This window comes from Eschrichtius robustus, chromosome 5 (genome assembly GCF_028021215.1).
Source record: "Eschrichtius robustus isolate mEscRob2 chromosome 5, mEscRob2.pri, whole genome shotgun sequence".
NCBI lineage: Eukaryota > Metazoa > Chordata > Mammalia > Artiodactyla > Eschrichtiidae > Eschrichtius > Eschrichtius robustus.
In genome coordinates, this window is record NC_090828.1 from 29,704,782 (window position 1) to 29,716,122 (window position 11,341).

Below are 11,341 nucleotides of genomic sequence, written 5' to 3' on the forward strand. Positions count from 1 at the left end.
CTTTGTCTTATTTCACTTAGTATGATAATCTCTAGGTCCATCCATGTTGCTGCAAGTGGCATTATTTCATTCTTTTTTAAGGCTGAGTAATATTCCATTGTATAAAAGTAACACATGTTCTTTATCCACTCATCTGTCAATGGACATTTAGGTTGCTTCCACGTCTTGGCTATTGTAAATAGTGCTACAGTGAATATTGGGGTGCATATATCTTTTCAAATTAGAATTTTCTTCAGATATATGCCCAAGAGTGGGATTGCAGGATCATATGGTAACTATTTTTTGTTTTTTAAGGAACCTGCATACTGACAACATTTTTGATGACTAGAATGGCAAGAATAATTTTCTTATTTGATTGAGACACAAAAAACGGGAGGCATTTTATCTGAAGGTTGCTCAGTTAGTAATAAGCATTATCAATTTTTTTTATTTGGAGCACATTTAAACTGGGAACTAGGAACTGTGAGGAAATCACCGACTTTCCCTTCCCAGTGCTTGCCCCTTGGCTCTGTGACTGCAGTAGTAGGCTGGAAGAGCAAAGGCAAGATTGGACAAGTGCTCGGGCTCAGGGGCTACCTAGGGGGGCAAGGAAAAGCCAAGGAAGCAGACAAAAGGAATCCAGAAAAGGTGGAAGAGAAGGACTTCATTAGTTCCCAAGGCAGAGGCAGGGCATCTGAACCCAGCAGGGACAAAAGGGATAAAGAGGGACAAAAGGGATAAAGAGGGAACAATGGTTCTTCCTTCTGAGAGAAACACAGAAGGGCCAGTTGTCAGAACTTGCAGAGGTGCTCAATAAATACTTCTCGAGTAAGTGTTTTGATCTTCCCTGGGGAGGAATTCGCAGAAATTCCTCCATTATCATTAAATCCACCATTAGGTCCACCATTATCATTAAAAAGCATGTACTATGTCTGTCCTTTTCTACAGTGTTACCAGGAAGGTTTATTTATCTGAGTGCTTTTGTTTTGCTTTGCTTTGTGTTTGCTCCCTGCAGGCCAGTTTGGTATTCCTGAAGGGATTGTCTTTTCTATGCCTGTGAAATTTGAGAATGGAACTTGGGTGGTTCTTACAGATCTCGAAGATATTGAAATAAGTGAACAAATAATGACCAGAATGACAAGTGATCTAATTCAGGTAATGTCAGAATAGCCCTAAGGGAACTGACTTCAGTAATAGCCTGAAACCGATTCCCCTAGATCAAGGCATACACTGGTTTTCTGTGGGTTCGATTTGCATCTTATTCCTAAGAACAATAAGGAGGCAATAAAGGTTTGAAGAAATCAGCAGAAGAACACTACTCATTTGGTTATGTAATTTCTAGTATGTTAAAAACAGTTGTTGGTTACTTAAACATCAAGAATCAAAGTGTTTTTCTATTAAAGAATGATTGTTAGTAATTGTGGTCATTTAACTCTCTGATTACAAAATTTTTCCATAGGAGAAACTTGTTGCACTTGGCGAGTTGATACATTTTCAGCCATATCAATCAGGTAATCTTTTAGATATGATGTTTTACTGGGCTGCTATTAAAAGAGTATTAAAATATGTGTTAAACCGGAATCACTATTTAATATAAATAAGTATAGTTCATATTTCATCACTTTTAAGGTAAATTATTGACAAAATAAACTACCAGGTTTAGTGTGTCCTTTGAAATAAAGTTTCTTAAAAGAATGCTAAAGAAATCACATCTTAAAGGCACTATTGCCTTATAAAGTTTATGTATACCATATGTATGAGTTTCCTAGGGCTGCCATAACAAATTACCACAAATTGGGTGGCTTAAAACAACAGAAATTTATTGTCTCATAGTCCTGGAGACCAGAAGACCTAAATCAAGGTGTCACCAAGGCCATGCTCCCTCTGAAGGCTCTAGGGAAGAATCCTTCCGTGCCTCTTCTAGCTTCTGGTGGCAGTGATTGGCATTCTTGGCTTGTAGCTGCTTCATTCCAATCTCAGCCACGGTCTTCACAAGTCTGTCTTCCCTCTGTGTGTGTCTATGTTGCCAAATATCTCTCTCTTTATAAGGACACCAGTAATTGCATTGGGGGCCCACCTTAATCCAGTCTGACCCCATCCTAACTTGATTATATCTGCTAAAACTAATTTCAAGTAAGGTCACATTTACTGGTACCAGGGAGCAGGACTTCAACATATCTTTTTGGGGACGCAATACGACCCACAACACTACAGTTACTTTTAGGTAACTTTAAAAAAATAAATTTCAATAAGCTTATTTTTCCTATTGGTATTTTCTCTAATTGTAGACTTACAAGGAAGTGGTCTCATCTTTCTTTCTTTCACCTTAAAGAAAATCTCATCTGAAATATGAAAATATAAACATAAATAAATTAATTCATTTACAGAAAGGCACTCAAGTGCCTTTTGAGAGCCCAACATCCCTTCCATGTACCAGTGTTTATGGAGTGTCAACTGTAAGCCAGTGCTAAGAGCTAGAAATATGGGGGTGGAGAAGATAGACCTGTTCTTGCCTTTTGAAACCTACAGTCCATCAGGGGATCATAATTTACACAAATGTCTGCAGCTGTGGTGAGTCTTAGGCATGAGAAGTACAGGGTGCTGTGCTATGAGAGCTTATACCTGGGGATGTGAGCAAAGAACTTGAGGCAGGAAATCATGTCACCTTGTTTGAAAAACCACCAAAAATAGCTTGTGTGGCCAAAGCCTAATGAGATGAAGCTGAGAGAGCCATGAAGGGTAGATGAGAGTTGCAGAGGCTTCTGGATGGAGAATGACCCAATCGGGTTGTGATTAGTTTGGAAAACAAATTGGAACAAGGCTAGACTGTTTGCAGGGAGACCAGTATCAGGAGAGTAGCAGAGTGACACAAGGAAGCGGTGATTACAGCTGAGGCTGGAGGCTGTAGAATTTTGAGAGATATTTAGGAGGTGGAATTATCAAAGACTTGATGACGGACTGGCTCTGGGGAATGTCAGAGGACTCAGACTTCGTTTGCTTGAGCAATGGGGTGGGTTTACCAATATGGGAAAAAGTGGTAGAGGAAATTATCTGAGAAAGACAGAGAGAGAGAGAAAGTGCATGTGTTTGCCTATGTGTGTGTCTGTTGGGTGGCAGAGGATGGGTGCAGTGCCAGAGTAGAGGAAGGATGAGTTTAGTTTCTCACATTTTGATTCTGAAATACCTACGGGGTATCTCAAATGGATACATTACATAGAGAACTGCATACTTTCTGGAGCTCAGCAAGATCTGGACTGCAGTTATCAAATTGGGAGTTGTTGCCTATAAATAGGAATGAGGCCATGAGCATGATGGAGATTGGAGAGAGCGGGGGTGCCTGGAGGAACTTAGCCTTTAATGGTTAAGTATAACAGGAACAGCTGACAGAGGACTGTGAAAAAGGGGTGATCAGTCAGGACAGCCCCTGAAATCTGACACCATGGGAGACCTAAAGGCGGAGTGTTTCAGGAATGAGGGCTGGTCTACACTGTCAGATGCTGCCAGGGGGTCAAATAAAAGGAGGCCTGAAAAGTACCCAATGGATGTAGGACACAGAGGTCATTTGTGACTTTGATTAGAGCAATTTTGTGGAATGAGGGAGGCAGAAGTGAGACCAGAGTGGGAGGGGAGGACCCCAGCTCCCTGTGGAGCTGGGGTGCTTAATGCTGCGGGCCTGAGGAACATGCTGGGTGCTTAGAACAGTGGGAAGGGCCCCCATCAGGATTTTCACACAATAGAAGGGCTTTCTGCAGGAGGTGACATCTAAACCAAGTCATGAGAGGAAAGAAGGCATTAGCTAAGGTGGGGATAAATGGGAGGGTTTGTTCATTCAGAGGGAGCAACAAGGTGTACAAAGGCAAAGACATTAGGCAGAACTTTCTGTGAACCGCCAATTCATTTTATCTGGAAAATAAAATTTGAAGTAAGAAATGTCAGGAGGTGGAGAGGTTACTTATCTTGTTAAAACCAATGAAGGATTTTAGGCAGGGGAGGGACGGGAGCAAGTTCAAATTTGGAAATGATCATTCTGTTCTTAATGAGAAGAATGAATTGGCTGGGAGACACCAAAAGTAGTAAGACCAATCTTTTTGCAGGTAGAGAAATGATGAGGGCCCTAACCAAGAAGTGGCCATGAAGATGTAGAGAAGGGGCTAGATTTGAAGATATAAAGTTGACAGAACTTGACCAATCTGAGATAGAGGCTAAGAGAGAGCTCCGGAGGGTCAAGAATGTCCCAATGTTTTTGGCATCTCGACATGTGGTGGTGTCATTCCCTAAGACAGCAGTTCCCAAACCATCAGCCACAAATGGGTTGGGGGTGTGGAGCTAATGGTCCCCTTAGCTCCACAGACTGAGTATGGGGCAGCTGGAGTCCCCAGGCTGGTTCCCTCTATTGTCCTTGACATTTGCTGTGTGTGCTAAGTCATGAAAATGATTGGGAAGCTGTGGGCAAGGTAAGGAATATAGAAGGAGCAGATTTTTAAGAGGCATCTATGTCCAGTGGGTGAGGGACACATATCTCTGGAAGCCAGCAGAGAGATTTGGGCTGGAGATGAGGCTACGGAGTCATCAGCAACTAGGCGGTAGTTTTTAGAAGAAGCTGATAACCATGGTGGTCCTGTGGGGAAGGGCCTGAGTGGCTGGGGAAGGAAGACTTCTTCACTGCATGGTCTCTCGTGGCTTTTGAATTTCGTTCCAGGAACATGTTTGACACATTCAAAAATATAAATAAGTGGAGAGATAGATATCTGGATGGATGGGTGTTAACGTTTAACTACCATTGGAGGGTGAGAGGGTGAAGATGGAGGGGCGGGAGGAGAAAGATCATCAAGACAGCAATAGAAAACAAGCTTCAGAGCACAGGGTCAGCTTCCCACAGGAAGCATCTCTGCTGCTGAGACCTAAGAGAAGGGAAGAGGTGATGGATGGGATGCAGGGAACTATGTAGGATGGGGGGATTCAGAACAAAATGGGCAGCAAGGCCAGGTCCCAAAGATTAAAAACTAGGGGAAGGGCTAGGGTTATAAGGAAAGAGGTGAAGATTTGAAATAATTTGTTAAGAGGAAAGGAAAGAAGAACAATGGAAAAAGTCAGATTTCTTTTTCAGAGCTGAGGGCTCAGTGGAATTTAGAGACCGTGAAATTTGTAGTAACTCCAATGTACAGTTGCGTGATTCCCTGCAAAGGTGCTTGGCTGCCTGGATGCAGGAGAGGAAACCGAGATGTATGATTTGTAGTAAGCCCTGAAATATTAGAGAGTACTGCCACCCCTGCAATTAGAATAAAACTAACACTGTACAGTATTCCAACAAAATTCTGAGCATTTCCATGATGACTTCATTTGGAATATCAAATTATTTTCCCAAAGTTTTTATTTTTCTCATATTTTTTTGTGTCCTTGTTTTACTGGTGCCCTAAGTGAGTGCTCAGGTGATTTGCTCATTGGCTTTGAATATGGGAATGGAAAATGAGTGCAGTTTTTTTACTTAGCATTTGGGAAGGAAGCAGGTGAGGCAATGAAGATGAGGATAATTGCAAGAAAGTCGATGAAGTGATGGACTACAGGGGTCTCCACTGGACAAAGAAGGACGTAATAAATAGAAATAAAATTTAAAAGCTCCAGGCAGGGGTGATATTGAAAATATTTAACAATCAGTATGGCGCAGATTACAACCAATTAAAGCAGTTGCTGCCTCTCAGAATGGATTAACTAAAAAGAAGCTGGCAGGGGACAGAGGACTGCCCTTGGTCAGACCCAAGAGGCTTTAGTGAGGTCACAGTACCAGCAGTGGGAGGAAAGGCAGAGAGACCACGAGGAAAAGAGGTTATGGGCAGAGCGTGGGGTTTGGGAATTGAGAGCCGGTTATGGCTGGTGGTCAAGTCACCAGGAGTGGGCCAAACCAAACAAAGCCCCAAGGCAGCATGGAGGTGGACGGGGTGGGCACAGAAGTCCAATGACCAGTTGGTTTTACCTCAGACTCTTTTATTCTCAGAATTTAAGGCCCTCTCCTCCTGCCTGGCAGACTAGAGTTGCAAATTCCTCTTACAATAATGAGCTATAAGGCAGTCACTCTAAATTTGACTCCATTGACTGGTAGGTAGTCCTAAATTTCCCATAACACTTGCACTGTAGATGGTTTTGTGAAAGAAAATGACCTGATTTTATGCTGTGTTTTTATTAACAAAAGTCAAGGCATATATATATATATATATATATATATATATATATGTTCATTCAGTTGATCTTAACTCTGTCACCTTTGGACCATTGGACCTCACCCAAAACACTGTTCCAGAGATTCCAAGCTCAGAGCATTGAAAATATTCAGAACTTTGTAGAGTTTGGAGATCTCTGCTTATTATCATATCAATGAGATGATTCATGTATGAGGTTTGTTTAACCTTTTCAATTAATTTAATACTTAATTTCCTGATTTTAAGAAACCGACTTAGCCAAAGAAGATGAAAAGACCACCTTACCCACCACAAATGACAGCCAGGAACATTGGAAAGTCTCAGATGGTAGGTATATCACTTGAAAAAAAAAGTACCCTTTTTATCCAAGGCTTAACACTAAATTTCAAAGAAAGGAGTTTGATCATTTATTAGCCATAAAAAATGAGAGTTAAGTCTTTCATCACCTTCATCCTATAATCAAAAAAGAAAAATCATTGTTAAAAATCTATTGAAATCTTTGAAGGAAGGTACCAGACATTCACTGAACACCTTCTAGATGCTGGTCACGGTGAGAGACACCGGGGCCCACAATAAGGGAGTTGTGGCCACACAATTACATCTGGGGGAAAGGAGCCATGAGAATATGAGAAAGTAAATGCGAAGACACACAATGAATTAAAAAGCTTGATAAAACAGGGCAAGGTAGTACACAAGGAAAGAAAGTATATAATCTAGAAACTCACAAGGAAAGAAAAGATCCTTGTAATGTATGAAGGGAAAAATTTAGTAATATCTTGAAATCTAGTTGAGACTTAAGATGGCTAAAAATAATCCAATAGCATGTATTTATTTATTCAGAAGCTGTGCTGGTTCAGTCACACAAGATGAAAAAATTCTAGAGATCTGCTGTACAATGATGTGCGTATGGTTAACAGTTCTGTACTGTAGATGTAAAATTTTGTGAAGAAGGTAGATTTCATGTTATATGTTTTTACCACCATTGAAAGAAGAAACTGTGAGAGGTGCTAGGGACATAAACATACATTGAACGTTGCCTTTGCCCTCAAAGTGCTCACCATCTAGCATGGGTGACTGCAAAGCAAAGCGAAAACTACCTTATGGAGAGGTAAGTGTTATGATAGAGGGTATAGTGGGACCACACAGGGGGTCTCCTGACATAGAGAGTGTTAGCAAAGGCTTTCGGGAAGAGATGAAATGAAAGCTGAGTCTAGGAGGAGTAGAAATTACTCATGTAATTTGGTGAAGAGGAGGTGTGCAAGTAGAGGGGTGGGTAGGGAAGAGGTTGTGAAAGGTGTCCCACCAGAAGGAAAAACAGGGGCAAAGCAGGCATTTCAGGGGATCAAGGCATGGCCAGAAGTGTGAACCAGAGGCAGCATCAAATTATATTCAGAAGATGATAAGTCGGGCAGCTGGGCTAGAGTAGGGGATCCAAAAAGGATGAAGAAAGCTGGAAAAGGTAGGTAGAGGCCATCTGTTGTTTGGCTGAATAGTTGGTGGAGGGCTCAGCAACATAGCTGGCGGCTGGACAAAACATGAAATCGATGGGGGCATGCTTAGAGAACTAATCTAGCTTCATCACTGACCCTCTGCAAGATGCTCAAGCAGCCCAAATCACTATCCAGAGGAGCGTGGTGAATTCAGTTCCAGCCAGAATACATATCTTTAAGAGGCCCAGTCAGACAGTGTATCTGGGTACCTGGGTGGCAGCACTATTATTCTAGTTGGCCCAGCTGGTGATAAGCAACACTCATGGAAAGGAGGGAGGGCACTATGGCCCCCGTGAGAGAACTGAGAAAAAGCTATACGGTCTCTCATGAAGGGGATGACCGGCAGCTTCCCAGGATGGAGGAAGAAAAGCCAAATGGTCGAGTATGTATTCCCAAGTCTTTGCATCAGAACGATTTAAGTTCGTCATTCAAATTTTAAGGCTCTTAGGCTTAACTAATTCATAATCTTAAAGAACTTTCGTGGTAATTAAGTGAAGGAAATGGGGTTGATTTCAGGTTGTTGGGAGGGCTGTTTATTCAATGAGCATTGGAATCAAATATAACGAGATACAGTGCTTTCCATATTGTGGGTTAGGTGAGTTGTGAAAAAGATTTAGTGGGTCATGAAATGGATTTAATAACTGGTGTTTTTCCTTGAACTAGAATAAAACTGATGCTAAAAGGGTAAGTAAGGAGAGCAGAATTTTTTGCCAATGAATTAGAATAGGATAGAAAGAAAAAGATAAGTATTAGAAAAGATAAGAGAAGGATAAGAATAGATTAGAAAAGGGTGAGTATTTTTTTCATGTAACTTTTTGTTTCATTATATGCACACAAGTGAAGGTACTGGACTGGAATGTAAAATGTATTTTTTTTTTACACTGGGTTTTGGTCAACAAAGTTTGAAAAGCACTCACAAAGAACATCTCACGGGCTGTTAGTTATATTCTAAACCACCATGTTTTATCTAATATTGGTTTCAGAATATAAAGATTTGTTTTCTGATCTAATGCCAGATGATGAAAAAGATCTGATTTTGTCAGATGGTAAGTCTGTCAAGTGATAAGCAATCTGCGTGGTGCTAATGGTCATGACACACGTTGTCCAGCCTTAGAGAATGATCCTGTGGTCAGAGAACACAGTCCAGCAACCGAAGTAATTTTGAAATAACTCTGTTTCTTTGATTCATAAACACTTTGAAGGAGGGATAAAAGATGGAAGCAAATTTTTTTTTAATGCTGAAATTGCTTCCATGTCATACTCACCTCAAACTCTCCCCAAATACCCTGACTTCGGCTCCAGCCTCTATGTCTCATCCTTCTCACCTTTTCTTCTCAATCCTTCATTACAAAGCTCAAAATAGCTGACATGGCAAGTCAGGATCCTCCTCAGAATGTGGGTGAAAGGAAGACCCTGACAAGTCCAAGTTAGAATTCTCTTTAACAGGGAAAACCTGGGAATTTTTATACATGCATACATATATGTATCTTGTATATATTTGTATAGAGGCTTATATATTTTCTAAATCTGCCTATATGCGTTGTATATCCAGAAGATAATAATAATCTACTCTGTTTCCATCTTTACTACTTCTTTACTTAAAACTGTGTACAGGAGGGAGCTGGCAAACACTGAAACATTGCCAGTGATTTATTTTGTGGGGACCAAGGTTTCACAGGGAAGTTGGTAGAAAGATGCTACACTGAGCTGTTTGGCTAGACACCCGTTTGCCCCTGACAGTGGCTTATCCATGATGCCACATAGAAGTGATCTGGCATCTTGCAACTTTCAAAGAGGGCAAGGCATTCAGAGAAACTTGGAGTAGAACGAAAAAGGAGAAAATGAGAATAACTGCAAAACTCAATGTCCTTTATTTATTTATTTTTTTTAAAGAATTGTGTTACATTCTTTTTTTTTTAATTAATTAATTTATTGATTTATTGATTTTTAGCTGTGTTGGGTCTTCGTTTCTGTGCGAGGGCTTTCTTTAGTTGGGGCAAGTGGGGGCCACTCTTCATCGCGGTGCGTGGGCCTCTCACTATCGTGGCCTCTCTTGTTGCGGGGCACAGGCTCCAGACGCACAGGCTCAGTAGTTGTGGCGCACGGGCTTAGTTGCTCCGCGGCATGTGGGATCTTCCCAGACCAGAGCTCGAACCCGTGTCCCTGCATTGGCAGGCAGATTCTCAACCACTGCGCCACCAGGGAAGCCCTCAATGTCCTTTAAATACTAAAAAACTCCGTTCTTTTAATTCTTTATATACTGCAGTAGATTTTTTAGATCTGATTCCTCAAACCAGCTCTGAAAAGCCACACAGTCAAGAACACACACATGGTAGGTGGTAGACAAACATTAATGTTAAAAGGTGGTCTTTCCTTTTATAAATGGAACTGGGTAGAAGAGGTCAAGTGTCCCTGTGATATGGTTCTTCTCAAACCCTCCGCGTTCCCACATCCCCAGAAATTCAGCCATGTTTGCTGATTCTCTAGAGCCTAGCTTCCTACTTTTATAACCAGGGCTATGACAGTGACAACCGAATCCTTCCCTCAGAATGAGTAAGTGAGGAAATGGACACAAATATATCTGCAGGTCCAGATTTTCAAAGATTGTAACTGAGTTGTCATGATATTTTATGCAAACAAGGCAGATGTAGGTTTCTTTGTGGTTGACCAGTCAGGATATTCACCCATGGCTCCACACTTTCATTTAAATATCCAATAAGATTAATAGATCCATTGCACCTTCCAATCTGAAAATGTGCAGTGTGATGGGCTTTGGTGTGGGGCTAGCTATGGGGAATTAGAATTGGTGCATAGAGGAAAAGCAGGGCCAAAAGAGGAAACGGAACTGACAATAGAGCTGCTAAAAAAATTCAAAATGAGAAGCAAAGGAGCCAAGAGAGACGGCACATAGAAATAGATTAAGGTCAGGAAAGTGGCCAGAATTTAGTTTCGATATGAAACTGTCAAATGATGATCATGTGGTTTGATTCCCCTCATAGGATCCTTCTCACACATGCACTCCCTCAGCTACTGAATCAGATTGAATGCAGGAATCCAGTAAACAGAAGGAAAAGGGTAGCCAAAGAAAAGCTAATAAAAACATGTTACTAACATATTTTTAAAATAGTTACATCGTTTCATTTCCTTCCTTTTACAGATTCTGAAGGCAAAACTATGGAACAGTAGCAGATCAAATTAGATCAACTATAAAATTATTTGGTAGTGTAATAAATATGGAAAAACCCATGAATGTCTGTGTTTAGAGAAGAATAATTCGAAAGATTTACTTCAGTCTTGGATAATATTATGTGAGACAATTAAATAACTGTGACAGCACACACACAAAAAGTCAGAGTTCAATCATTTTATGTTACTTGTATCCATTTATATGTTTGCTTATTATTGCACTTTCTCTAAATAGTTTGGTGTCAACTGCTGTTTTTTAAACTACACTAAAATAGAATTGTGAGTCATTGCATCCTTGCCCACACATCCTTCTGAGAGAACCTGTTTCTCCCGCAGGCCATACCTAAGACATGGGCCTAGGCGGCCATGTTTGCTCAGATGGCCTTACCACCTTGGCCTCAGCTGATAGGGCCAGAATGGATACACCTGACTCAAGGAGAATCAATCAGAGTTTTCTCTTGCTCTCTCAAAAAATTTGAACTGAGAAAAAAT

General features: G+C 40.9%; 1 protein-coding gene across 1 annotated transcript in view; it reads left to right on the plus strand.

Annotated features, from left to right (window-relative positions):
• MDH1B (malate dehydrogenase 1B) overlaps window positions 1-10,931 on the plus strand; it is a 28,611-nt gene extending 17,680 nt beyond the window's left edge. Inside the window, exons 8-11 of the mRNA XM_068544604.1 lie at window positions 995-1,134; window positions 1,439-1,490; window positions 6,420-6,500; window positions 10,821-10,931. Coding sequence (XP_068400705.1) covers window positions 995-1,134; window positions 1,439-1,490; window positions 6,420-6,500; window positions 10,821-10,849 — 302 coding nt within the window. The 3' untranslated portion in view covers window positions 10,850-10,931. The remainder of the gene's footprint in view (window positions 1-994; window positions 1,135-1,438; window positions 1,491-6,419; window positions 6,501-10,820) is intronic.
• The last annotated feature ends 410 nt before the right edge of the window (window positions 10,932-11,341 follow it).